At 41.0% G+C, this 25,176-nt stretch overlaps 1 protein-coding gene across 2 annotated transcripts in view; it reads right to left on the bottom strand.

Annotated features, from left to right (window-relative positions):
- Window positions 1–20,758: 20,758 nt before the first annotated feature.
- Window positions 20,759–25,176, bottom strand: part of BZW2 (basic leucine zipper and W2 domains 2) — a 60,478-nt gene continuing 56,060 nt past the window's right edge. For both annotated transcript variants that reach the window (XM_074900364.1, XM_074900365.1), the window contains exons 11-12: window positions 22,881–23,003; window positions 20,759–21,215 (exon numbers count right to left, since the gene is read on the bottom strand). In XM_074900364.1, coding sequence (XP_074756465.1) covers window positions 21,187–21,215; window positions 22,881–23,003 — 152 coding nt within the window. In that variant the 3' untranslated portion in view covers window positions 20,759–21,186. The remainder of the gene's footprint in view (window positions 21,216–22,880; window positions 23,004–25,176) is intronic.

Below are 25,176 nucleotides of genomic sequence, written 5' to 3'. Positions count from 1 at the left end.
TACTTTCTTTTGCTGGGCTTCACAAAGAGACAAATGTTCCCCTCCTTGGGATGTCTGTGAGGGTATGTATTCCGGTAATTCTACTTCTTCAGCGTTTGGTGCCAGAGCAGAAGTGATGGTCAGTTCCTAGTAAGCAGAGGAAGCTGCATCTACTTTCTGATGAATTCACAACAATTCTTAATAGGAACTTGTCATCAAAACAATTTAAGAAGGAAATTCCAAAACCATTTTGTTTTATGAAATTTGGCTGGCCTCCATCTGCTAAGGGAAGCTGAAGCAGGCTAATAATCCTTGCCAGCAGTGAGACAGAAAGGCTGAACAGCAGCAGGCTTTGTCTTTCCTGGTCTGTCACTCAGATCTTTTTTTCCATGCTCTTTGATATTTTGCCAGCCTTCTGCAATTAAATATAATACACATTTTTTCTTATGCAATAACAAAGACTTGTTGCTTTTTCACTGATGTATATCTACCTCTCAGCTGCTAGCCAGGCAACAAATTAAAATTCTCCAATACTTGTGACCACAAATTAAGTCTGAATGCTCAACAGCTGCTGAAGCTTTCTGTTTGTTTGTCTCTGAATTTGACAGACACAGACTATCTGTGCTGCTGGAGCTTTGTGAAGTGACAGGATGAGTGAAAAATCTGTTGTATTTTTTTTCCCCTTGCTGATTAAACTGACTTGATGTTGTTGCTAATTTGGCCTATTGGAAATGCAGATTTACTGACTGGAGATTTACCTTTACTGGTCCACGCTTCTGATCTTCTGGGCTCTGTCAGAGCATAAGCCCAGTCGCTTGCTGCAATGCAATTTTACCAGCTGCTTTTAATTTTGTTGTAAAGACTGGTTTCAGAAATTGTTTGATGCCCACTCGATGGGAAAGAGTATCTTGAATGTATGCCCTTTCCTGAACACAAGCCATCAGCATATCAGATGTTTTTGTTAGATTTTGTTGCAAATGCTCACATCTAAAGTTACTGTGCCATTGTTCCTTTGGTTATAGTGCTGAATTATTCAATATTCTCATCTACTGCCCTTCATCTTAGAAGATCTCTTTCACTATTAATTATTAAAAGGTGTGCCTCTACTTCCTTAATTAATGATGGTGTTTATTATTATGGGACCCAGCTCCTACACCCCTTTGTGGGTGGGAAGTACCTATTAGAGTTTTACTTCTACAGGTTCAGGTAGGCATCTAACCCTGTCTAATGCAACTTGGCTTGTACCCACCTCTGCCTGAAAACTCTGGGGCACAGTTCAGCTTGTATAAATAATGACAGGTTCTAATTAAGTAATCTATTGACAACTGAATGTAGCTGGGGTCTATCTCATCCCCCTGCCTTCAGTTCTGTTCACAAGTTACTAGTACAAACTTGGAATAATATGGTTTGGATTTAGAATAATACTTCTGCTGTTACAGCATTCGTCTGTGCTGACTGCTGTAATTTCTGGTAGTGGTCAGGAGTACATCTGTGTTCCTATTCCACATCAGGCTGCAGAACTTAGCTTGTATTCTGGATAGAAGCAAATTGGCTTAATTCTTTTAAATGGATAATTACAAATGGTTTGTTATAAAAAGGCTCTCTTGCAGTTGGAGGCAAATCTTTCCTTCTCTGTAGGGAAAGCATAGTGTTTATCTGATTTTTTTTTTTTTTTTTTTTTTTTTAAGGCTGTTTAAATAGCTGGTCCAAGTGAGGCTCCTAAGTATTTGTCTCCTCACCGTTTGTCTCTGTAGGGGACAAATTCTGCACTCCCATCTGTTACATGAATCCAGAGCTGCCAGACATAACTAAGAGCAGAATACGCCTTTTCCTTTTCTTCCCCCACTTTTTTTCTGATGCCTATTCTCCGCTTCCTTGCACAGTCTTTGTTCTCCTGCCCTTCTTTGGTGCCTTTCAATGGCACTGCTGGCAACAGGAGGAGTTATGAACAGCATGAGTTAGTCGTTCTTTCATGGGAAACTGCAGTGGAGGGAGAGTACACTGGGCACTTGTAATGCTGCTGACCTGCACTTAGAGATGGTACAAAAGTATGCAGGGAAATGCTCCTCCTGCAAGGGGAGGGGGGAGTGAAAACTCAGAGTTACCGGTCTGGATGCCGGCATGCTTCTTACGAGTCATAAGAGCTTCAAATAGAGCCGTTTGGGTAGTGTACTCTTCATTTCCCTGTAAAGCTTACATTACCTGGGTCGTTTTCAGGAGGTTTCCTGCATGGGGTGTTCTGCTGAAACACTCTGAATGCAAACTTAGCTTGTAGACAAGTCTCTTCTATTTCTGTAGGCTGAGATTTCCACCTTGTTGTTTCTGGTTTAAGTTATTTAATATGTGCCTGAATTCTAAAGGTCTTTGTCACTTCTGCAGCACAAATTTGAAATCTGAAGGCACAAGTATATACAAAGTTCTCTTAAAGTGTATACTATTGTCTTAAAATTAAGACAGAGTGACCTTTTTTCTTTCTACTATTGTAGAGTGTCTAAAACATTGTAAGTGAAACATTGTTTGCAGAAATTGATTTTTATCACTTTATTTTTCCCAGGTTTACAATGAGCTGTTGACAGCACTTTGAGTAGTTCATTTCAACTCTTTGTCTTGTAAAGTCATTTTTCTTCCCTTATTTGTCTAAAGTCTCTCATGCACATCAGTTGAGGAGGGGAAGAACAGGGTTAAAAAAAAAAGCCAGGTATTTCCAGGAATAGGAATGCCACTTGCAATCTCTGATTAAAGTAGACTAATTTGACTTACTGTTCTTAAATGCATAAGCAAAATAGTTGTGATAGTAGGAAAAATAATGTGTCTAAACTGCATTAAACCCCATTGCAAGACAATCAGCTGTGTTAAAAGCATTGCTAATTCCACTAGGATTTTAAACTTAACTTGGAATGCACCTTGCACGACTTTTATTTCTGTCTGGTTTGTTGTTGTTATTTTAAAGTCTAGCATCAGTCTTTTTGCTTCCTCTAAGGCACTATAGGAAAACTACAAAGGACAGTGTTAAAATCAGTCATTTCAAACTTGTCAACTATGATGATGCAGCATCTGGGGAATTTCCCGTTTTCCTTTTATATATGCAAAAGGTCCCATAGGATTGTTTTTAAAGCTTGCTGCATAAGCCCTAGAAAACAAGCCAAGCATCTACTGTCTGTCTAAATTGTTGTCAAAGAATTTATTGTATACAGTTGATATTTTTAAAATGTTAGCATTGAGGTGCATAGTGAATATGCACAAAGGGACAGGATTTCAGCTGGCTTAACTTGGAGTAGATAAGGGGCTTACCCTACCTTGGCAGTTGACCATTAAAGCATGTTTCTGTGCTTGGACCGTAAGTGTATCTGAACTTTGACAGTGGCTGTGAGATCTGTGTCAACAAAGTCTGTGAAGTAGAATGCTCTTTATGATCAACTGTGTCTCTCCATGGAAAATAGAGGTTCCAGTGTCCAGCCATTTCTTGTGTCACTGAAAAGGGAAACCTGAGTCATCTTGGTCACCTGAACTGCCTCAATTATTCAGTCATGTCAATTATTCACTTTTGTTATCAGTAACACAACAGGTAGAATATATGGCGTTGATAAATCATACACTGAAAATGTTATCTGCAATAACAATGGAGATTTTTTTAAGAGCTGTATTCAGTGCAAATGACCTATGGACATACTCCAGTTATTTACTGACTCATTTAGTAATGAATTGGCTGTGCCACAGTGTTTGTGTGCAGATCTGAATTTCCCTCCACTTCCTGGAGCAAAAGCAGTTCCCCAGCAGTGCTATTGTGCTTGTGCCATTACCAACCTTAAAGAAGCCCTTTCTGGCATCAGGCAGTGAGGAATAGCAGGGGTAGGCATAGCTGTTGCATGGCTCTTTGCTGGCTTATGGGTAGACACACAAAGTGTTGTGGTGGTGTTTCATGTTGATGACCATTACGAGCCAGACACAAGGGAGAGATGATTCTGGCATACAGAATAAACTTGCCTGTGTTGTTTGGATCAGAGGTTCTTCTCTGCGGGGGAGAAAAAAAATGAACAAACCCGGCATTTTTATTTATTTATTTTTTAGTGAAGTGGAGCATTGTAGATTGAGAAAGGAAAATTAGGACAGGAAAATAGGCCATTTAAGAACAGTGGCTAGAGCAACCAGCAACTAGGTCAGAAATTAACTCCTCCAAAAGCACAAAGAGATAGCAAATTTCAGTTTGATAAATCTAACAAGTGGTTACACATGATGAATGATAAAATAACAGTTCCTTCATCTTTGCTCTTGGAAAGACCGATGCTGAATGTATTATTTGAGAAACTTTCTGACCAAAATCAGAATGGCATAAAGTTATTGGATTAAGCCTGGAAAGTTAAACTGCTGTTAGAAAAATACCTAGAAGAGAAGCTCTTTTCAAGCAAAAGCAGCTACAGGCAAACGCGAAGCCATTGTTCTGAATGGAGTGGCTGGATGTCCAGCCTCGCTTTTTAAGCTGTTCTTTATAATTCCTACCGGATCTACCACGCAGTGGGTGAAAATAACATTGGAGTGGAACAATAGCGTGTCTGCTTGTTAATTCAGTTTATGCCTGTGTCTTTTGAATGTCCCATGAATAGCGCTTGCCAGACAAAAGATAGACTTGGTGAAGTTTGCCCCTCTAATATTTATAGACAGGTGAGACGAAAAAAGAATCAACAAAGAATCAAAATAATGCTAGGACACTGGCTTTAAAGGAAAAGTTTATTTCAGAGGTCAGCCTTATAAGAATAGTAAAAGAGGCAAATATTCATTCTGTAGGTTCAGAAGCTAGTTCTTGGGATTTTCTGAAGATCTTATCATCTTAGTTGTAAGAATTGCCTTCTGGCACATTTAAAATCCATTTGAATTAAGCTCATAGAGGATTAGGATAAGGAAAATTTGTTGCATCTAATGTATTAAAGAAACATCTGGAGGCTGAAAATAGCTGTATAATGATATTTTGAATAGTAGCACATGTAAGGCTTGACACAAAGCCCAAACCTTCTGTTAAAGACCAGGATTTGAGGATGTCCTGTAATTGGGCTGGGTTTAGTTAATTCTGGAAGAGAAAATGGTTGAATTGTGGATGCAGGCAACAAAGTGGTCTCATGCTTCCTGCAGCCAAATCCAAACTTAATTGTGCTGTTAAGTCATTTGTGTGTCTGTGTGGAGAGGTGGATAACTGCTGGGAAGGTAGCCTCTCAGAGACAGTGTTTATCATACACTGCTCTCATGGGAACTGTATCAGTCCAGTGTGCTGGCACCTGATCCATTGTCACATCTGTTCTTCAGGTCTTCAACAGTAAATACAAATTAAGACAATAACTGAGTGATTAACAGGACAGTGCCTGTGGACTAACAGTGGAGTATAAGCAGTGGGAGAGTAGATAGTTTTAGATTAACTGCAGTTTTTATTGGTTTTTATGTCTGCTACAGGTTCTCATTACCATTGCATCCCAAAGATTTCCTCTTTATCAAGTTCAGGTGGAAGCCATCACCACTTGGTTTTGGTTTGAAGGGAAAAAAGATACCATCCGCTGAACACCCTACCAGGTGATTCCCTGGGAAAGTTCCAAGAAATCCTGACATAATCAGGCATCATATGTTAAGAAGCAGAAATACAAAGTGTTTACAAGTATGTAGAAGAACAGTAGAGTGCGGGAGAGCTGAGCACGCACACGACCAAGGTGATCAAGCAGTGCTCGTTTATTACAACTCAGAAAGCCCTTTTATAATGTTCTCCCGCACACGTGAGTAACATGCAGTGCAAGTCCTCAAGACCGGACAGTTAACTTAGCCGTCGCTTTAAACCCTCTTATGACTGGATAAGAAGTGCCACATCAGCCTTGCCAGGTTTCCTGCCTTGTGGAACTTCCTCTTCCGTCCCAGCCCCTTCCGGGGGTTGTTTGTCTCGTCGTTTCTCCCCCCTCATTCAGGGTCACATCCTTATCGCATTCTTGCTCAGGCTGAGGCTCTTATCAGTCTTGTTCTCATGCAGGATTGCTCACATGGCCATTCTCTCGCAGAAAGTCCTCTAGAATCCCAACAGTAGAGGATGGTTTGAGCAAGACCCTGTATTGTGGGAGCGGAAGGGTGGGGAGAAAAGCTGGGCATCACAAGGGAAGTTCAAGCACCAGGGTTCTGAAGTAAGCAGCTTAGCTAAGTGCTTGTCACCAGGTCTGTCTGTTGACTGTGTCACTGTGCATGTGAGCTGTGTGACAAGCTGTGTTGTGCCTGTCACAGAACCTTGGAGAACACAGGTTGGAAGGGACCTCAGGAGGTCATCTGATTCAGCCTTCTGCTCCAATTAGGGATAACTCCTGAGCCAAAGCAGTATGCTCAGGGAGACTTTCAGTCAAGTTTTGAACATATCTGAGAATGGAGGGCCACAGCTTGTCAGGCAACTTGTCCCAGTGCTTGAGCACTCTCACTGTGAAAACTTTTCTGTTATCAGAATTAATCTCGTTGCAACTTGTGGCCATTGCCTTGTTCTTTTGCTGTGTCCCTCTGAGAAGAGTTTGTCTCTGTCTTCACTCTTAACTCCTTTTAGAGAGCAGAAGACTTCAGTCAGATCTGCCCCTAGCTGCCTTTTATTAGGTTAAACACAGTTCCATTGTCATTCCTACATCATTAGTTCAGGAGCCAGAGCAGTCCTTTTTCCCTGCAACTTCATGAGCTGGGATTTTCCTGTGACTTCCTGCTAAAGTGGGATAGATCGCCTGTGAAAGAATAGAGACATTTGGTCCATGCCAGCAAACCCCCAGGTGAAAGAAAGTCACAGGAAGAAGAGAAAGACAGAATGCCAAATTTTGGTGTATCTATTGTTTCTTTCTGTGGTTTCTGTAATGCACAGTCAGTACACTTACCCTGTTCCATCAGCATGGCTTATCCATGGTAAAGTTAGCTGCTGTGACCCGGTGATGATGTGAGAATCTTTCAGAAATGGACAGCTTAGTTGTGAGCAAAGCCTTGAAAACATGAGCAGTAAATGGCTCAAAATTCAGAAGGTAAATTTAAAGAGCCCAATTTCTTTCCTAATATTAAATCTTAAACCAGTGTCGGAAGTAATTTAGACACCTGGCATACATTTTGAAGCAGTTGGTGCAGTAATAATGCTATGTGCCTCTAGTAATTCATCTTTCTTTAAAATATCTCATTACTAGAATAGCCTAGCTTCTTTTCTTGCAAAGAGAAGACCTACAGCCATAAGCTGATAATAATGTGAAAGCAGTACTTTTTAGAGTGCATGAGGAGCATATAGAAAAAGCTATGACTCTTTCCTGTAGTTAGGAAAACAACCTGCTGCTGCCAGCCAATTCTGCTGCATCACCGTCATCATCTGTGCACAAGCTGGGGACAAGATGGGAAGCAGTTTCATCATTTGGTCTTTTCTCTTGAAAGCACTGAAAGAGTATCAGGCCTTTGCATAAAAATGTAAAGCAGCAAGAGTGCTCAGGAGTATGTGCATCAGTGAGCACAGCTTTTTATTCTCCAGTAGTCTTCTTGCAAGCAAATGACACAGTGGAACAGATGACTAATAACTATAAAATAGAAGAAACAAACCTTGTTTGTTACTTGGAGTGTCAGGTGATATTCAGAGTTAGTTTGACAGCAAAACCCCAGTCTCATGCTTATTCTGAATTTACTGCTTTGCTCTTGAGTTATACGTTCAGGTCTAGTACAGGAGCAGACGCATCACTGTGAAAATCACCCTGTTTGTCTTAGTGTGGAGTGCATTTCTAACTTTATGCAAGCTAAGCAATATATAGGCTTATACATTTAAACTGAGCTTCATATTTTATCCTACAGGTTAGCTGCTCATAGAGTCTACTGTCAGTGCTTTCTACTGTCAGTGCCCAAACATCTGCGTTAGGGACGTTACACCTGCTGACAGTCAGATACCGATACGGGCAATAAGTAATTAATCCCTTAAACACACAGGAATTTTCTGTCAGTTGAATTTGCTTGGTATAGTTTCCCTAAAAGAAAGATAAAGGTGATAGGACATGACCTATCTTTCACCAAATTTCTATTTGGAATCCCAAGACTTGCCTCTTTCTGTTGTCTGTCTTGCCAGCCTGGATCCCCAGCTGAGGGTTTGCCCTTTTGAAGCTGTGTTTTTTGATGTTTCTAGTGAAAAATGGTTTGATATGAATCGACAAAGTATTCACTTTAACTTTGGTTTGTTAATTTTTTCTATGCAGTTGCTTTTTTTATTCAGTTTACACAGTCAAGGAGAAGAGTGTTCTGCCAGTGTGCTAATAGTTTTCATTTAATTATGTACTTTCACATGGGTCAAGAACCCTTGTGCAAGAGAGTGAGAGAAGCAAACAGTAAGGGATGAAGGAAGGACACAGCAGGTTTTATGCCATTCTATTTTCTTTCTTTTAAGAAAATGAATGAGTGAAGAATCTCAAAATGAGAGAAAAATTTGCGGTGACTGTGCTTTACAGAAAGCCTACTGAATTCCAAGCAAATGTAAAGGTAAATCTAAACTTAATACTGCAGAGAATTTTAAATGATGGTGGATTTTCAAGTTAAAAATAATTAGTTTACTTCCCACTATGAGCTGGAAAGTGTTTTTGACACCATCTTGTGTTTTATTTTCACCTTCTGTGTATGAGCGAGATGTCAGCTCTGGAGGCTGCCAGCCTGTCACTACAGGAATGCCTTTTCTTCTAGAAGCGTATTGAAACTCGATGGCACAGTTTCCCTAGAGCAGCCCAAGTCATGGCAGCTCACAGTATACTTGTTGCTGCTTGCTTTGTTTATGCTGCTGGGAGAGACGCAGCACCTGACAAAGCAATAACTGGGATGCTGCTGGAAAACAAAGCTGCTTCAGCAGTAGCAAACCATTTTAAATACGAACCTATCTTTTAAAGGATCTGGCCTTAAATGAATGTGAGGTACTCAAAATAATGTGCTCTTGAAGGCTGCTTTTCCCCAGGAAATATTTCTTCATGTAATTTAGGTAGAGCAAACAATCAGTCTTAGGAACAGACAGATCTGGAGCACAGAACTCCTATGAGTGCACTGCGGTGCTTCTTTGCAGCCGTTCAGTGGGATTGCTGGCAGGAGTGATAATAGATGTTATGAGTGCAATCAGCTCTTGTAAGTGATATTACAATAAAAGCAAGCCAGCAAGAGTCAGGTGGGCTTTATAGTCCTCCCCTTGTCAACAGCAGGCCAGTGTTTGTTTCCAGTCTCAATTCTGGCTATTGGTGCTAAGAAGATTTTCTCCGAGATGACCAGCAGGAGTGGACTACCTGTATTGGGGCTGAGACTCCACCACTTCATCCCCATAAGTCTCTGCTGTCAGAATTCATGCAATATTTCCAGGTATCTTGATGTCTGCCTTGAGTGTCATCTCCCTCTCTGAGCCAAAGGACAGGAAAGTCACAGGTCTGACAGAACAACACAGAAGATCCCTCAAAAATACAGAGTTTACTCCAAATACTGTGTAGAGCCTTAACTGCAGAAGATGCTAAGACAGTTCTTCTTTTAAAATGTGTTTGTTTTATTTGATATTCCTGTGTCAAAGGCACATGCTCTGCACTAACTAAATGCTGTAGGCACCTCTGCATTTTTATTTTCCAATACTTCTTTTTTCTTTCACAGTGCTTTATCAGACCTGTTTAACAGTATTTTACTGAGCTGGTGATTTCTGGTTTTTTTGTTTACCCCCGAAGAAGAATATATTTCTGCACATTACAGGCTAGCACAGCAGTGAAAGGGGACTGGTGAGAGGTGGGTCAGTAACATAATTATACTTTCTTCAAGTATCTTCTCCAAAACTGGAAGGAGTTTCTGGTTCTGATGCCTGCATCTTGGGGGAATATCTGGATTTCCAACGTTTCCATTTTATGGGGTGGAGTAAGAACCCTTGGGAATTCCAGAGCACATCTAGGTTCCTGATATTTTAAGTGACTTCTTGTGAGAACAGTTAGCATGAATTTCATCATGGAAACAAAATTCCAGCTCAAATGTCATGTACAGCAGGACTTCAACTGGCAGGTTGTTGCTCTGCTATCACTCTCGTTTATGTTTGTAGAAGGCAGTGCTTTTGTGCTTTTCCTCTAATTTAAAGTTCCCATCTATATTCTTAAAGTTGTCCCTAGTGGATTCTTCCCTTGATATGGGAAGAAGTTGTCCTTTTTCTTCCTCTCTGAGGATTAGTATTCCCAAGAAGACCACACTTTTCCTCTGTGCCTTTTTCATGTTAAAAAAATCAGGGTTGCTTTGCAACATCAGCACCACCATGTGTTCCTCTTCAGTCAGTTGTCCATATACTTACAGCTTTCAGACCTCTCCCAGACCCTGTGGAAACATCTGGAGTTTAAGGTCATGAGAACTGGTTGCTTTAGGACTTCTTTAGTAGATATATTCATATATCTTTTATTTATCCAGGCTTATTCTTCTTGCTTGCATCTGATTGTTGCATTTCATCAATCCTACTCAAGTTTAGTAACGTATAAAGGTGAGTTTGCACACAGACAGAACATAAACAAGTGGTTATTTTCTTTTCTAGTCCTTAAAGGGAAGATTGTGTTATTCAGGTTTAAATAAATCATCCAGATGTGTGCCTGTATTACTTGAGCTGCATTTTGCCCTGAGAATTCTTCAGTTAAAGGAGACCATCAGCTGCTGTTTCAGGAAGGTCTCTTTAAATAAAAAAAATAATAATTAAAAAAAAAAAAAATTTCAGTTGTTGTAACAGCTACTAAATTATAAATATAATGACACAGATGCTACACAAATTGCTAAACTATAACCAGATGTTACCAAAATATTAAAATTCACCCACACAAACAAAACTAAGAAAACATGTAAGGAAAATGTGAATGTGATTATGCACAAAATGCAGTTGAAAGCTGAAATGAAAATAATTGAGATAAGGCAATCTCTGCTCATTGCTAACTGGGACTTGGATGTGACTGTAAGAGGAGCAGCACATGAGAGAGCAATACCTACATGGTATTTGGTGCAGAAGTGACATGACCTTGATTTATGCAGTTATTCTGAATTATCTTTCTGTCCTGTTTTTTGTATCCTGTACTCTCTCGAGACTGGTACTTCTCTCTCTCTGTCTTTGCAGTGTTTCCAGGTGCTGGTGTTTCCCCTGACAAGCTACTGCCCTATTTGGGATCTCTGGAGACTGCATCCCTACGAGTCTGGTTGCTGTGATTATTTTAGCACTCGATGCAGATTTCCCTGAGGAGCAGAGGAATTGTGCCAGCAGATGCGGTTCGTGTGTTCTGCTTCCCCTGGGCCTGGCAGGGAGGCTGTGTGCAGCCTGGGGGGTCTGAAGCGATGGCACTTGGTCCCTGCCCCAGAGCTGGGGGAAGGGGGGGATCCCCCTTCCTTCTCCCAGGTGAGGGGCTGCAGGAGGTGCTGTTTCAGCAGGCAGCAGTGCAGGAAGGCAGATGGCCCTGACTGCAGGTCCAGAAGTTGAGTTGAGGGTGACCAAATGTTTTCCCAGTCTTTTTGGAAACCTGGGCCGACCTGTGAGGGAGAGGAAGGTGAGATGCCACAGTAAGTGAGAGGGGATCTGTCTGGGAGTAGAAGGTTTCATTGAATTATGTGTGTTTTGTGAGGGGAGAGAGAATTCAGGACATTCTCAGCTGAGATACCCTTTGATTAGAAATCACCCTTCATGGTTTCTTCTGGAACAGCTTTACAGGTTCAGAGGTTTCTGGATTCACTAATGTCTTAAGCTCAAAGCAAAATGTAGGAGGTATGAAGTCTGTGATAGCAAGAAGAAATACGACGTTGTTTCTGTTAACCCCAGAATCCCACTGTCTTGATAAAACCACAGAAAAATGTTTTTATTTTCAAAAGTTGGGAAAAGTGTCATCTTCCAGGTCTGTCTATGCACTGCTTCGATCTCTTGACACAGAGAAATTTGTGTTTGTGGAAGTTGTGGTTGTGGAGTCTTATCTCCAGGCTCTTTCAGAAGATGTCACAGAATCACAGAATCGTCTAGGTTGGAAAAGACGTTGAAGATCATCCAGTCCAACCATTAACCTAACATTGACAGTTCCCAACTACACCATATCCCTCAGCGCTATGTTGACCTGACTCTTAAACACCTCCAGGGATGGGGACTCCACCACCTCCCTGGGCAGCCCATTCCAACCCCTAACTACCCATTCTGTAAAGAAATGCTTCCTAATATCCAGTCTAAACCTTCCCTGGCACAACTTGAGGCCATTCTCTCTTGTCCTATCGCTTGTTACTTGGTTAAAGAGGCTCATCCCCAGCTCTCTGCACCCTCCTTTCAGGGAGCTGTAGAGGGCGATGAGGTCTCCCCTCAGCCTCCTCTTCTCCAGACTAAACACCCCCAGTTCCCTCAGCCGCTCCCCGTACGACCTGTGCTCCAGACCCTGCACCAGCTCCGTTGCCCTTCTCTGGACACGCTCGAGTCATTCAATGTCCTTTGTGTAGTGAGGGGCCCAAAACTGAACACAGGAATCGAGGTGCAGCCTCACCAGTGCCCAGTACAGGGGTCAGATCCCTTCCCTGTCCCTGCTGGCCATGCTATTGCTGACACAAGCCAGGATGTCATTGGCCTTCTTGGCCACCTGGGCACACTGCTGGCTCCTGTTCAGCATGTCTCATGTTCTCATGTCTTTGCATTGGCATTATTCCAAAGGCCTGGTACCCAGCCAACATGGTAAATAACATTTTTTTTCCCAGCTAGTGTAGTGCAAAGATGACCCTTGCACAAAAGTGGAAAGGTCTGAATCTCTGCATTTTAACTTCTTTAGGTCATCAACACAGTGGAAGAGATTCTGTGACATCTTTTAACCTTTTCTTCCACCGACTTGTCCTGCTTATTCTACAAACTATAACTTATCTGCCTGCCCACTTCCCTTTAGAATATCATTCAGCATCACAGATACCATCTTTTTTTTTTGATGGTCTTATTTATATATCTAATCTAATTACATTTTAGAGCAGCAGTTCCCAATTGGTTTTTATTTTTTCAAGGCTGCTGCTTCTATTTTGGACCTGGAGAAGGACTGATGTACATGAAATTTTATTGATTTTTTCCCAGCTAGACTAGTGGGTCTAATAACATAGGTCTGCCTACAAACCTTATTTTGGTCATATCCTTGGATACATCAATAATACTGTTTTATTATTTCTTTTGGCGTAATTTATGGCTGTCAGTATTACGCAAATGTCCCAGCAATATCTAATAATGATATGGAGAGATTTGTGTTGGCCTGTCAGCAATGTTCCTAAACTTCCTTAGGGAAAAATAAACAGAAAAATCTCAGGCAGCTGATGTACTAGAAGAGACTGCAACGCAAACGCATCTTATCATTATGAAGTTGCCATGATACAGTCTTCTTTTCACTCTGGGTTAAATCTTTCCTTTTTTATTCCTGTGTGTTCCTAAATCAGAGAAATTCGGTGTTCACAGGTGTGTTTCTCCCTGTTAGTGGAGTTCCAGAACAGTTTGCAATTTCCCTGCAGTCCTGTAGGGTGCAGGGTGCTGGATGGTACGGAAGCAGACACTTGAGTCTTGTGACACCATCAGTGGAAGTGCTAGTGGTGAGTGTAGGATGCCGTGGCAGTCGTTAATGTTGAACTGTTAAATGAGACACTTGGACTGAGGTCCTTGAGTTTCTGGCAGCCAGCAGCCATGGGAATGACAGATCCAAAGTACCAAAATGTTACCTGTCAGTCTGCAGCTGTGTCATGTTAGCAGTTCCAACACTGGCCTCTTTCCTCATGCTGACTGGGAGAAGATGGTCGATCTTGGCATACACAGTCCAGCAACGCTTCCCCAGTGGGTAGGGCACACATCCTGTATGTTTGCAAAATGGGGCCACGCGTGTGGTCCTGCTCAGGGATGGCTGAGAGTGACAAGTGCATTTCTCTCTTGCATCCCTTCATGGGAGAGGCAGCGGGAAAGTGAGCACATACTCTTCACTCCCCTTTTTGTCTGGATCACCTCAGATGAGTACTAAGGTTGCTGCTGTCCTAGCATGGTGTCTGGTGCCCCAGGGCAGCAGGGAGCAGTGGTGAGGTGAGACTCCACCCTGCACAGCTCCCACCAAAGCTCCTGAGGTCCCTTGTAAACCTGGGACTTCTTTCTCATTGGAGAATAATGTGGGTGAACTGGAAAGGAGAAACCCAGAAGGAGGCTGAGCATCTGAAACCTTTGCTAGTGCATGGGGTGACATGAGCTACCAGGCCTCTGTGGGAGGAAACCATGGCCGCCATGATGCTGGTAATCAGATTCCTGTCAGCAAAAAATAGCAATTGAGCAGGTCATCTGGGACACCAGTGCAGCAGCTCTGTGCCAAGGCCCAAATATAGGTTATGCACACAGCCTGGGAGTGCTCGCCTGCCTGAGTGCTGTCTTTTGCATGCGTTGGCATACACTCCCCTCCCCCGATTTGTTTCTGTTTACATGAAGCTCTAAAGGCCCATGGGGCTATTAAGGAGCAGGAGTTAACTGTTCCTTAAATATCATAGCACAAAAACAAAAGCTTGGTGGCAAAGTGGAAGAAGCCAACCCTGAAGATTTGCTTTTCCCCCTGCAAAACCAAAAGACATGGCTTTTTTGGGGAAAGATATACTTACGTAATTTGTCCTCATTTTGATTCTTATAAACTAGCACAGCTCAGCCAGCTGGCTGGCTGCAGTTAACCCGTGTAGTATTACTTGTGGCTCTTTTTGAGAACGACTGGTTTATCTCAGTTCACAAGCCTTATTTTAGATAACCAAAAGCCCCATTTCTAAGTGCAAATGTGATTTTAAAGGTCGTTATTCTTGTCCATGAATGTGATGTGAACTTAAAGCAAAGCCTTTGAGATGCCAGAGGAGTCCCGTTACAATTACCGGGCAGTTTACCAGCGCCTCAGTAAAGGCACGTTTGAGAGCAACAGGTTTTGTTCTTCTCCGCGTGCTGTTCAGAGAAACCCAGCGAGGCTGAATCGCCACGTGCCCTACATCCGCCACTGCTCTAGGGCTGAACCCACCACTTCTGAAAGTTCACATTTTGAGGAAGGTGTTCAAAACAGAAACCAGAGTTTAGCAACCCTGGGCCCTTGCAACATTCAAAGTAAGGGTTTGGGCCACATTTTCTCGCTCTTTGCTTCTCTTGGACAGCTGGCCTGTTATTCTTAAGTACACAAGCTGCCCTAAAAGAAAATTGTGCCGCTCAAATACAAGACGCTAAGAAGCTTGCTTCTTTCTGCTAATGCAGTACCACAGTTGCTTGTCAGTGACCTGCCCCAGGCGCCACTGTTCAGGATCCCCACGATGAAACTGCACCAGGCACCCTAAGACTGCGAGGTGCTACGTGCAGGGGAGGAAGGGCCTCCATCCCTCTCCTCTCCAGTCTGTCAAGTCCCATCAGTGCTGCTCAGGTCAGCGCACGGGTACTTGAACAAAGTTCTGCATCTTAAACTGTGAATTATGGCTGCGTTGTTGGATAAACATGAAATGACTCCCCCGCCCACCTCATCATTTATGAGACCTTGTTTAACACTACCTTATGCCTCCAAATGGACTGTGGGGGGCTTTTAAAGATTTGAGAAAATGGCTCATTGTCACTTGAACCCATGATTTGAGTGCCAAGTGATGATTTGAGAAGCAAAAGGGTTTCAGTGTTTTCAGCAAAAAATTTTCATAACTGCATGGGGCTTAAGAAAGCCCCAAACCTACCTTTTGTAAGAATTATGAAAATATGGAAGCTGGCTAATATGAACCCAGGGAGAGTGGGAAAAGCTGAACCTCACTATGGCCAAACAGTGCATGTGGCTTAAAGATGATGCAGTGAGCGCTGGTGCAGGTAGTGTGGAGAACTTAAGTCGTAACACTGTTTAGCATAGTTTATGCTTTTCACACTATACCACTTCCCAGTATTTATACTTGAGCTTGCTAACCCCTTTTCGCCCGCTCTCACAAGTTGAAAAACGGTGATGCAAGTTGCTCACTTGTTTCTGTTTATGTGCCCAGCACTGTTATATGCCAAGCAACATGCATGAAGTGTTTGATACTTAGAAGTCCTATCCAGGAGCTTGGCTAGGTTAAGTCAGAAGAGAACCCACTACCTCCTATCTGTTAATGAGGAATAGGAGTCATTCTGGAAGGTGTTTCTTGAGCCTCAAAAAGATGTGATAAGAGTAGATGCTTCTGCACGTATGTGCATCTGTATGACAAAGTTTGCTCTGGGCCATGTTTCAAGGCATTCCTACGTTACAAAGAAAGTTTTTAATAAAGAGCATGTCCTGAATTATGCCTGGGATAAAAGATCAATTCTTAAGAGATTTTTTATAGCCTTAGAATCTTTTAGTTTGAAAAGCTGTAAAGGTAAAACAATGCATAGCTTAGAGGCATTAAAAGGAATCTAAAAGCAATTTTAACAGCTAAATGATCAATTGTGTATGTTTTCTTAAACTAGTTGCCCAGCCCTTTCTTACAGCACAAGAAAGAAGGCTAAAGCACTTGTTTGTCTGGTTGTCACCTCAGTTACTGGTACAGAGTAGGGAAAATTCGAAGCAGCAAGTGTTTGTGTTCAGGCTAAAAGCATTATGTATACAAAATGCTTCAAAATCCTGGTGTTCTGAACTTAAGAGTTCTTAGTTAACTTCTAAGTTAATAAAGTACTCAGAAACTTAGAAAGTTTTTGAGTACTTTATTAACTTAGAAATAATTTCTCTCATGAACTGAAACTGAATTGTCAAAAGATTCTGTGTCTAATTATTTTCCCTTTAGTACTACACACATATCTTGTACTAGGTGCAGTGGCTTTCTCATGCATGTACATTTTAAACAGTTCTGAAAAAATAATTTAATATTTTATAAAATTGTAGTTGTATATTATTTAAATATATTTTAATATTTAAATACAACTCATGAACAATGTATTAATTCTAAAAACATATCCTTACCGGTATTAGATATGTATAAATATAATTCATATTGACTATATTAAGCATTTTAATAATTCTGTATTTTATTTATAATTCAGAAAGAACGTTCAAAAATAGCTTTTAATTTTTAAATCTATTTTGACAATGGACAGAGCCTTAATCAGAAAGAAGTCATTACTACAGCTCATAATACTTTGTGGATGAATATATACATCAGTTCACCAGTATCTCCTATGTCTGCTATGTTTAAATACTAAAAGAGAGTAACTGACCATTAATTTAATATATGGAATCCTTGGATGAACTCGGTTGCAAGACCTGTGGTTAATTTGTTAGAAAACTAATTAAATCTGTAACACTAAACAAAGAGAAGAGCCAAATCCTTAATTTGTCAACTGGTTGCTAGAATTATCAAGAGCTGCTTCTGTGTATCCCTCCATCTCCTAAACGTGGTCATGGGCTGGACCCTGGGATGCTGCAGAAGGTCTTGCCTGGTAGACACTGTTTTCTCTGGGCAGTAACTAAGCAACTACCTTGCTCAGCCAGACTGGAGCTGCCCCAGGGGTGAGCTCAGGGACTTTTCCACCACTCCTGTGCTGCCCAAGCAGATAAGAGGGATGCTGGTGTGAAAGGTCATCACCACATGTCCTGGGGGAAAAATCTCTATTGGCCAAAACATGGTAAGGGTGCAAGCAGGACTCTGCTGAGAACGCTGAAGGGAGTGCTGGCTCGATGATGGTTTGTGATCTGTAGGGTTACTAACTCCTGTGGGGTAGGAGCCCCCTTTGTATAGGGCCCAGCACCGTTACACAAGCCTGCAACGCAGTGAGGTAGCTGAAGCAGTAGGAAATAGGAACTGTATCAACACTGTTCAGATTTCTAACCAGGGCTTTAACCAAGGAGACCATAAAACCTAACTCACTGTTGCATCCCAAGGAAGATGCAGTCTCTCTCCTGGAGAGCACCTGCATGCTAGAGGAATGCAATATAAATGGCACACTCAGTTAAAACTTCGGCATGAGTTAAGAAGGGAGAGGCCAGAAGGGAGGAATCACCTTCAAATTAATTAATACCCATTTTAAAGTGTATCCTATTGCAATTTATTGTTGAGTGAGAAAAGATGTACAGTTCTGACATTTAGATTCCACTGATGTTTCAAAATTAAATGCAATATATTACATCAAGCATATTTTCTAAGAAGTATCTTTTTATTTTTATAAGATGACTGATTCCATATTTGAAGAATATATTTAGCGTTAACTTTAACTTTCATTTCTCTAGCAAAGAAACACTAGTTCAGAGGTCGTGTTGAAGAAAAGCTTTGGGTTGGGGACATTTTAAACTGAAATGCAAACTCTGTGAAGGCTTCCAGGGAAGGGTACATTGCCTGAAGTCACGTCAAAAGCCCTGCCAACTTCTAAATCACAGGTTTCTTGAAAAGCCTGATCATTACACAAGTTTGTACTGAAAATCAGTCTGATGCAATCCAGGTCTGTTTGTATTCGTGCCCCTACCCAGTTCAGTTACCAGCATACATGTGAAAAGCCAGATGAAAATACACGTGTGAAAAGTCCCCACCTGAACTGGTCTCAAAGATTAAGTGGGGAAAATCCCTGAAAACTAGATTCAGAAATACTTAGTGCCTAAGAAAAATAAGAAATCATTTTTCTGGGGGAGGGCAAGCTGACAGGGGCTCCCAGGAGCTAAACATTAGACATGATATGAACACAGAACAGGTTGGGTTTTGGGAGTTGCATGACTGAGAATTGGACAACTACTGTCAGTCTGGAGTGCAACTCCTCACCCTGCACTAAATCACAGGTCTCAACTTGGCCAGCAGCCCTGTCCTAAAAACTTAGTTTCTCTCCAACACAACATCTATAAATGGAGCCTGGGACAACTGCCTCACAGAATATCTCAAGTTCTCAGTGGGTGCCTGGCTTGTAGGTCCCTGAACTTCAGTGAAGCAGATCCCACTGAGCCTCAGGAGAGAGCTTTGCCTATATCTGCTGTGCGCTGAGGACACAGACTCACTGAGGGCACCCAAGACTTGCTGCCTTTTGCCACAAAATGGTGACGATGATTCTTGTCTCCAGCAGATGGCCCAGCCAGCCCGCAGCCAGCCTCTGCTCACCCTCCCTGGCAGTCTCACCGCAGGTACATTCTGTGGTGTCCTCTGCACGTTATTCTAGATCGGCACCTTTGAAATCAGTCCGAGTTTTAGATTATACAGAGAAGTAGTTTTACGTACACCCAACCGAATATTCATTAGTACCTTAGAAACCGCAATTTTGAATTTGAAATTTTTTAGCAATAGTGGCTCCATATCAGTAATGATTCAATACTACTTCACAGCTGCAGAGTTTGTGAGGAGATGATCCCAGGTCAGTAGTGCCTAGCAAATTTATTTTCTGTAATAACAAAGCCTGAAATAGAAAGCATACAGCTAAATACATCAATTCTGCTTTATAGTATGATTACCTTACTATCTCCTCCAAGTTACTGGAAATAGCCACATGACATATTTACCCTTCCAAAGATCAATACCTGCTGCAAAAATAAATGCTGTTCTAGATGGAAAGCTGGCATTCAACAGCACTGGATTTCCACTTGCTATTTGCTGTTTCCAGTAAAGCTAGATACATATTGAGAGAAGACATTTAGAACCATATGATGTGGTTTGTGTGAAGCATTGACTTTTCCACAGAAAAATCCATACTATATGTTAGCTTATTGGTTTCTAATGACAAAATATGCCACTTCATTAACTATGCTCCTTCATGCTTTTCTCTGCAAGAATACAAGCCTGTCTCTTCTAAACCTTACTAATCCAATCATTTTTATTTCATGTAGATTTAACTCCATGTTTAAAGGGAAGGATGCAGAGTGTTTTAAGTAATATATTCCTAAAGAGAAGATGAACTGAAGCTGATTTGCTGCCCTAGTCATTCTGGGCCACCAGCATGGTCAGAGGCAGGGATGGCAGAGGGGGGAGTAGGACAGGGGAAGACTACTTCCAAAGTAACTGGCCTTGTGAGAAATAAAATGGCAGCAACTGTTATCTAATCAACTGCTGTGTGAAAAAAAAAAAGTGCAAGTCAGGAGATGGTGCTACACTGGACCTTTGCTGTTGAGTTTACATCCACGAGGTACAACACAGGCTTCTAGGAACTCTGATCCCAAGTGTTTGCTGAGATATTCCCACATCAAACCTCTAGCTCTAGGCTTGGGTTTTGAGACTTGCATGCATGTACAAACTTGCACGTTGGTTCTATTTATCCAACATCCTAACCAGGTCCCAGGCACTGGAATTGTAAATAGCATCACATCAAGGTACATGGGGAATATTAAAGAAAGTAGGATGGGTCTTGAGAAGTTTATATATTCATTTATGTATTTCAGTCAAATATCTAATTGTAACATCATGCTGGTGTAAATAAATTTCAGATTCCACATGTAATGACTTCTCATTGTGCATGTTTTGAAGCTAATGATTCTAAAATGAGATTATTGTTTTTGCAAAATTTAGCCATCACCAATAACTGAGTATAGTCTGAACTGAGAATAGCATATTATTCTACTTATCATTTGCATTAATTTTGTACATGCAAAATTGGGACTCCGCAGATTTGTTCCTGTACATTTGCTTTGAATTAATAAATTGAATGAATCAACATATGCTATGGAATCTGGTTAATCTGTTCAAAGTTAAATGGAAATATGGGAATAAAGATTAGACAGTGATCCCAATAAACTATGGATGCTGTTTTTGTGATTTATAAGTTTGAAAACAGTCTCTCGACATCCTTGTGTAATTTTCACTTGAAGAGTCATAAAAACTTTGGCAAATTTAGAAAACATACATGCTAACACCACAAAACTAAGATATAAAAGCCATTTATTCAAAAAAATGTGGTGGTGTCAAATCACATACACAAGCCAATATTGAGCTACAAACACAGACCAAACAGTTCTATAAACAGAAATTGGAGTGTTCATATACCATAGTACCTGAAAAAGACCGTTAATAAAAAGGAGTCCATAAGTATTTCATTTCACTTTTTCTATATGGCTCCTTGCTGAATGTCTTTGCCTAAGTTAGTGTACAATGAGCCAGAGGTAGAGTCCCAAGTAAAGCATCTAATGCCTCAGGGCTCCATTAAAAACCTTTATTCTTCTAAACAAAAGGAAAGCCTAGCCTATAGTTTTCTGTATGACACTGAAGTAAAGCCTCTTTGCTTGAACAGGACAACATTCCCAAGCGCATTTGGCATTAACCTAGATTGAGACTGTGCTTTATTGAACCGTCTCAGTTCTCCTCCCCTTCAGACTCCGACTCTAGAAGAGAAGAAAGTAAAACACTTCATGTAGGTTGCACAAGGACAACGATGTGAGTAGTTCTATAAAAATAACAAGATACCCTTCCAAATTTCAAATTAAAATTTTCATCACACCTAGTACTTCCTAGGAAAGGTTGGCAGATTAAACGGAATAAACCAGAAAGAAAAGCCCAGCTTCAGAAGACCAACATCTACTCTGCTACTGTCCACAATGGAGCTCTTAATTTACAGATCTGTTGCTAGAATTTTAACCAGATCACTATGAATTATGCTGGTCTCAATCTGCAGAGCCATGCAATGTTCTATCTGAATTGAATAAAGGAACAGCATTATTTGCTCACTCCTCTAATCTCTACGAGTAGGCTGTACTGCTATCATCCAGGAAGCACCCTGTAAATGATCTGCTCTGCAATTATCAATCATCATCATAATCCAGACTCTCTAGGAAGGCATATATGGTGTTACCATACAGCAGGTATGAAATCCGTACATTTTTTATTATTTGTATAGTATGAGATAAAAGTAATTTCAAAGTGGAAGCAGGAGAAGTAGAAGTAATTTAGAAACTGGAATTTTAGGTGACAACAGGTTTTGTCACCTAAAGCTACTTTGCATCATACTATATTTCTCTCTGTGTTCACCTGACAGGAAAGGGCTTGCTGCCAACAAATATTACACAATAGATCAGATTTCTCAGAGCAAACATGGTCAGCATGTTCTTACAGCCACATTTTATTTCCATTTGTACTGGACTTTGTAATTAAGAACATCTGGCAGAGGGGACATGCAGGAAAGAATAAAAATAAAGAGCAACATAAAGGCATACAAGCAGAAGAGTAAAAGGGGAAAATGCTTAATTAGACTAAGATCACTAGTCCAAAGTCTCAAGTGGGAAAGAAGTTACCATTTTTATACTGCTACCTGCACATGTGAATTGCTGCAGTCTTATCTGCTCCTTGGCATTACTACATATTCCCTTCAAATTTCTAAAATCAATTAAATTAAATGGATGCAAATGAAGGCTCATAATTATATCCTTATCTATTACACATGGATTGATCTTTCCAATTGATCCAGAATTCCTTTTCAAGACCAAAAAAAGGTAACTTATTTATTCGGTACAAACCAAAGTACTTTCCTATGCAGAACATGAGGAAAAAAAAAAGTTAGGGACTAAAACTAGTTCTCCTCCTCCTCAGTAACTGCTTTAAAGCAGTAAATACAGACCACATATCTTAGCCTGATCACTCAGCTAAAAGCAATTTCAGCCTGAAGTAGCACAGGCAGGCTTATGCTATGCTCATGTCACCAGTACAGATGATAATAGCAGAAAAGGCACTGATACAGAAAACTGTTAGGTTGAGCACGCTAACACCAAGGTACTTCATGCTGTCATCAGTGCAGTTCCTCCCTGCAGAAGCTTAAAGAATTTATCTACAGACAAGTAGTACCTGATGACTTAAGGACTTCATAAGGACACAACAAACATTAAAAAGCAGCAAGTGTTGTTAGGCTTGGGCATGGCTGGAAACAATTCAGAGCAGTCATGTCTGCTGTTTTTTATTCTAAGTCTGCATACTTCATATGCTTGGTACAACTAAAATCTGAAAAAAGAAATTTGATTTGCAAAAAGACTACTATAGTTATTTAAATGAACCCGTACCTTCTTCAGCGTTTTGCAGCCACTCCACAAATTTCTTCATCTGATCAAGAAAAACACTTTTGCCTTTAGCAACATGTGCTTCTTTATACCACTTGAGGATAGCTTCTTCACTCAGAACATCAGCTGAAATACAGATCAGTGTTTGTAAAAAATCAATGTATTTTTTAGAGGTTAGAAGATTTTGAACACGAGAGAAGAAAGATTTTTAAAGGCAGCATAAAATAAGTTAATATGACCGCAGTAGAACAAGCTTTGCATGAACTATATTAGGCTACAACTACAGAATATCTGATGCATATAAGAGATTCCAGATGCAATAAAATGTGTAATCTATTAGACTTTAAAAAAAGTACCAAATACTGTGCTTCTGTAGTGTTCTCTATTCATCTGCTTTAAATTCACCATGTAAGATAGTTGGATTAAAAAAAAAAAAAAAAAAAAAAAAAATCAGTCTGCACATCTTATAAGTTGGCCAACAAGAACCTTATGAAGTTCAACGAGGACAAGTGTAAGGTCTTGCACCTGGGAAAACAATCCAGGAGCACAGCACAGGCTGGGATCTACCTGTCTGCGGAGCAGCTCTGTGGTAAGGGACCTGGGAATCCTGGTGGACAGTGAGCTCAATGTGAGTGAGAAGTGTGATTCTGTGGCAAAGAAAGCCAAGAGGAAGTTGGGCTGCATCAACAAGGGCATCACCAGCAGAGATAAATAAGTCATCCCACTCTATTCAGTGCTTGCCAGGCCACACCTGGAATACTGTGTTCAGATCTGATCCCTGCTATACTAAAAAGGGCCACAAAGATGATCAAAGGACTGGGAAGTCTGTCCCAATGAGGAAAGGCTGAGAGAACTGGGTTTGTTCAGCCTTGAGAAGAGAAGGCTTATGGGAGACCTCATCACCATGCTCCAGTATTTAAAGGGTGGCTACAAAGAAGATGGAGACTCCCTTTTCACAAGGAGTAACGAGTACAAGTTACTCCTGAGGAGATTCTGATTGGACACAAGAGAGAAACTGTTCACCATGAGAACAATCAGCCACTGGAATAATTTTCCCAGGGAAGTGGTGGATTCCACAACACTGGACACTTAAGAGTCAGCTGGACAGGGTGCAGGGCCATCTTGTTTAGACCATGCTTTTGGCAACAAAGGTTGGATCAGATAATCCTTGAGGTCCTTTCTAACCTGGTATTCTGTGATTCTGAGTTACTACAGCAGGAAATACCATGTTTTTTTCTTGCTGTTGGATCACAGAACTGTTCATGGTTCTAGAAATCTATAGTGATAGACACCTCCTGACTAAATAGTTAAAAGACAGCTGGTAGGGATTTTCCACAACCATTTTTTCCTGAAAGTTTTATATTGGTTTTAGCTAGTAAGTTTTAAGGTCACTATTCAGACCACCCATTTTAAGGGACTGGCTCAAGATGGACAGCACAGCTAACATTTTTATGTCAAGCATCAAGAACAAAATAGCTGTCAGTGATGGAATGTGAAGCTGAATACGATTCAGAATAAAGAAATTCTAATAAACAGGAAGGACACATTGTTTCCAACAGATGCAAATTTAGGTCTAGTAACAGACCTCCAGCCCCAGGAACAAAGCTCCTGTGATCCAGCCAAACCAAGTATCTGAGTAATTGATGGCTGTGGAGGCAAAATCTGGGATCCACAATGGCATTTTGGCAGTTATATAATGCAAGAGGCAAGAACACACACACAAAAAAACCCCCAACACCCCCCCCCCCCATATTTGTACTATGAAAAGAATAAAGACAGCTTTCTACATCTCACTAAAATTTCCATTCTTTTTGTCTTTGAAGAAACTTCCCTCCCTTGCTCTGCAAAATCAACACATTTGAGCTCTTCACTGGTTCCTTGAGCTCCTTGGTACCATCCCACCCATTGAGTATTTGCTTCCTAAAGCACCAGTCCTGACCATCACCTTCTTCAGCCTAAAGGTTATAGCAGAGGCGGCAGGGAAAGGAAGAAGACAAACTGAAGTTAATTACACCAAAATCCTAAAGCATCTGATCAAATGAGACAGAGTAGACACATTTCACATATGCTGTTGAATAACAAACAGATGGAAGCAACAAGGGATATGTTGGAACTTAATCAAAACTATCCCAAGACATCCAACAGTAATTGAATATGAAGTCTTCCTGAAAATCTGGAATTTAGTGAGTATGCGTGACTGGAAGTTACCTTGTCTCTCAGGCACTTTTTGAAAATAAAACCTGTTCTGCAGTTTGCTGCAACTGACAGTAAGCTGCAAACACAGTGAAAACAGAACTGC

This window comes from Athene noctua, chromosome 2 (assembly GCF_965140245.1).
Source record: "Athene noctua chromosome 2, bAthNoc1.hap1.1, whole genome shotgun sequence".
Lineage (NCBI taxonomy): Eukaryota > Metazoa > Chordata > Aves > Strigiformes > Strigidae > Athene > Athene noctua.
The sequence above is the reverse complement of the archived record's forward strand: the minus strand, read 5'-3'. Positions and strand labels throughout refer to the sequence as shown.